The sequence below is a fragment of the Ascaphus truei genome, chromosome 3 (assembly GCF_040206685.1).
Source record: "Ascaphus truei isolate aAscTru1 chromosome 3, aAscTru1.hap1, whole genome shotgun sequence".
Lineage (NCBI taxonomy): Eukaryota > Metazoa > Chordata > Amphibia > Anura > Ascaphidae > Ascaphus > Ascaphus truei.
The window spans coordinates 423,521,158-423,524,503 of NC_134485.1; the positions used below are offsets into that span (position 1 = coordinate 423,521,158).

Below are 3,346 nucleotides of genomic sequence, written 5' to 3' on the forward strand. Positions count from 1 at the left end.
CTTTTTTCTCAAACATCCATCCGTTGGATGTTTGAGAAAAATACTTGAATCCTTGGAACCCGTGAAACAGGTCCCACCAGTGAGGTTTGAGCTGGGTGGTTGGACTTTAATCATCACACTTCCCTTTATATAGATTTATTCACTATTGTTACTTTTTAATAGTTGTTTGCGCCTTATATCACTTATTCCACAATATTAGCTCCATTGACAGCATGCTTCAAACATATATTTCAACGTTTTTTTTTTCTAAGTGCCGTTCCGCCGCTCAGCCGCAGCCTCTCACCATCAACTTGCCTACTTTTTGTGGCATGCCGGATTGCCATGAAAAACGCCATTCTAGAGTGGCGCAAAGCTACTCACCACTACTAGAATTGAGCGTGGTTGAAAAAATGGCTAGTTGTGGCGCAAAGTGCCTTTTCGCCGCGCCGATGACGGAAAAAAAAAAACGCCAAACTCTTTGGCGTTTTTTTAACTTTTCGCCAAGTTTTCGCCCGTTACTGAATTGGGGTATGCATTTTTGACGTGAAACGGGCGAGAAGTGCCTTACTGCCGCTTACTGCATGACCCCATTAGTGTGCTATCTGGATACAATTTGTGGTTATACTATATAGACTAGATCAGCATCATTGTCCATTGCATATTGTTTGCGAGATCTGTACTAATTTCTTGATAGAAATTTTTTATTTTTTTGCATTTCATTCAGTGTCGTTTTCATGCATATTTTCTATTGAGTGCTCGGAATACTTTCTTTGATCCCTATTGCTAATATACTGCACCGACACACTTTATTTGAGCAAACACCCAGTATGTACCTGGCAGATACCTGGAATGCGCCGCTCCTCACCTCTGACAAGCCCCATTGCGTTTGCCTTCCCAGCCTGGGTTCATGCCTGGCTGACGGGCGGCTGATCTGTTAAATGATAATGATTAGGATTTAATAGGCTGCAATGCTTCGCGTGTCTACCAGATGGCATAAATTCATGAATTGTAATGCAGTATATATATATATACTGTGCAGTATTGCAGCCAGCGGGAATAAAATGCTTCAATCCCTGCCTGGAAAATAACCCAATGCACTCGGGCAGAAAACAGTCACAAACCTCAATACACCCGGGTATACCCGAATTCGTGGGACTAGCCAAGCTCGAATAAAGTGTGTCGCCAGTGTAGAAGGAATCAGGGTCCCTCTTTTGTTCCCGTGCACCACACTAACATTTATTAGTTATTTATCTCTATTGAGGTGCTGTTAATACCATATATTTTCTGTACCTGTTTCAGACGCACCCTGTTGCTATTCTGCATAAAAATCAATGCAAATACCAGAAACAGCTAGGATAGCTCTGCACTTTTTTTATATGGAAATATCTACCAGAATGCCATGATGAAGTGAAAACATGATTGACATAAGTTGTTCCAGGGAACTGCTACCACTTGGTAAGAGTAGCCATCACCATACCCCTTATTTGTATTGGATGTGCTCCCAAACACAAACTACATTTGCTAAGTGTTAGACTTTCCTCTCTACATACAGTGTATGATATAAAAACATTTCATGCAGAAAGATTACATTGTCAAGTGCCTGTCTTTAATTTTGAGGCTAATCTTCCGTTTAAAAACATTTCCAAGAGTCCTTTTGATTTCCTTGGTCCTGAGACAATATATAATAGGGTTGGCTACATGTGGCACAAATGTGTAAAGACAAAGAAGCAAGACATTTAAATCAGCATTAAGAATTAAACGGACCTGACTAGATATATACACAAACACCCGTGGGACAAAATACAAACCAATGACAAACAAGTGAGTGGTACAGGTGTAAAATGCTTTCTGCCAGTTTTCTGAGCGCGCTGATGAGTGGATCGTCTTGATTATGATGATATATGAGAATATAATAAAAGCCAAGGGTAAGAGGAGGACAAACATAGCAACGGTAAAAGGTATACGTCTGACAGAAGTGGTGTCCACACATGCCAAAACAGTTACAGCTGAATTGAGACAGAAACAGTTGTTGACCTTATTAGGCCCACAGAATGGAAGTTGTGAAACCAAAGATGCAGTGATGGATGCAATAAGAGCAGCAAAGACCCAGAAAAATCCGCAGAGAATAGCAACCAGTTTATAGCTGATTATTGAGGAATATCTCAGAGGTTTGCAGATGGCAACATAACGATCAACAGCCATTAGCATAATGATAAAGGAATCAACAGTGCCCAGGAAATGGACACAATACAGTTGGAAGATGCAACCAGAGAAGGACATAGATCCAGCTCCAAACCAATAAGTAGCAATGATTTTGGGTAATGTTATTGTGTCAAAGAGGAGGTCAGAAAGTGAAAGGTTTGCAATGATCACGTACATTGACTGGTGTAATTGCTCTTTCAGAATGATCAAAATTATTACAGTACCATTTGCGAACAGTGCTATGTTATAGATAAGGAACATTGCTGCTGCAACCAGGCTATGGAACTTCCGTGGGAGTCCTGGAAACCCAATAAGTACAAACTCAAAAACGTCAGATTGATTAGCCATTGACTGCTCCGGGAACTTCTACAGGGGACACTCCTGGGTAAAAACAAGAGATAGAGTAAGTGAGGCAAGGATAGAAGTTCCTAGTATTAACATTACAACTGATATTAGGAGATTCCAGGCAACGTCGCGTTCATAAATATAATACTGGCCCATATTTATTAAGCAGTGCTTTTCCATGAGACACCTTCCTGTGCCAGAAGGTGCCTTATTGCCTGGTAAACACTCAGACTGTGTTTTGTGGAATAGCAGCACTTAGTAAAAATGGACTGATATCTCTGGAAAGTAGCAGGATGTCAATCTAGACAATTCAACAAACATGATACAGTAATTAAAATTTTATCAGCATATACACAACATTACACAAACTGTATAAGGAGCTCTCTCATTGGTCCAGTAAAATATAACACCCTACAGTTATAAGAGTACTTAAATTTGGCATTACATCTACAGTACATGTGCTTGTCATTTATCATAACCCTTCAATGTTGTAGGAACAGTGAGGGAGTGAGGCAGGTGAGGAAAAGTTGGCATTATAGTCCCTAATTACTAAGCAGGGTTATTCCATAAAACACTTTCTAGCTCTGACAGACACTTTAATGGCCCATTCAAGTTGTTGGAATCCAAGGTGTATTCTGGCAACCAAAGGTGTCTTATGTAATACGCTTCGTAAATATGGAACTATATCTAAATGTGTTCCTATGGGATCTAAGCATCAACTTACGGTTTGGAAGAAGTTAACCAATATACATCTTTAACTTAAATGTATCAAAGTCGGTGTATCATTTTGACATAGTTTTAAACCTCTGACTAACATGTT

The 3,346-nt window shown here is 39.9% G+C and overlaps 1 protein-coding gene across 1 annotated transcript; it reads right to left on the reverse strand.

The window, feature by feature from the left end:
* Nucleotides 1–1,563: 1,563 nt before the first annotated feature.
* On the reverse strand, nucleotides 1,564–2,549 carry LOC142490848 (olfactory receptor 1E16-like). Its single transcript, XM_075593266.1, has one exon. The coding sequence runs from the start codon at nucleotides 2,527–2,529 to the stop codon at nucleotides 1,564–1,566; it is 966 nt and encodes a 321-aa protein (XP_075449381.1). The 5' UTR covers nucleotides 2,530–2,549.
* Nucleotides 2,550–3,346: the final 797 nt, after the last annotated feature.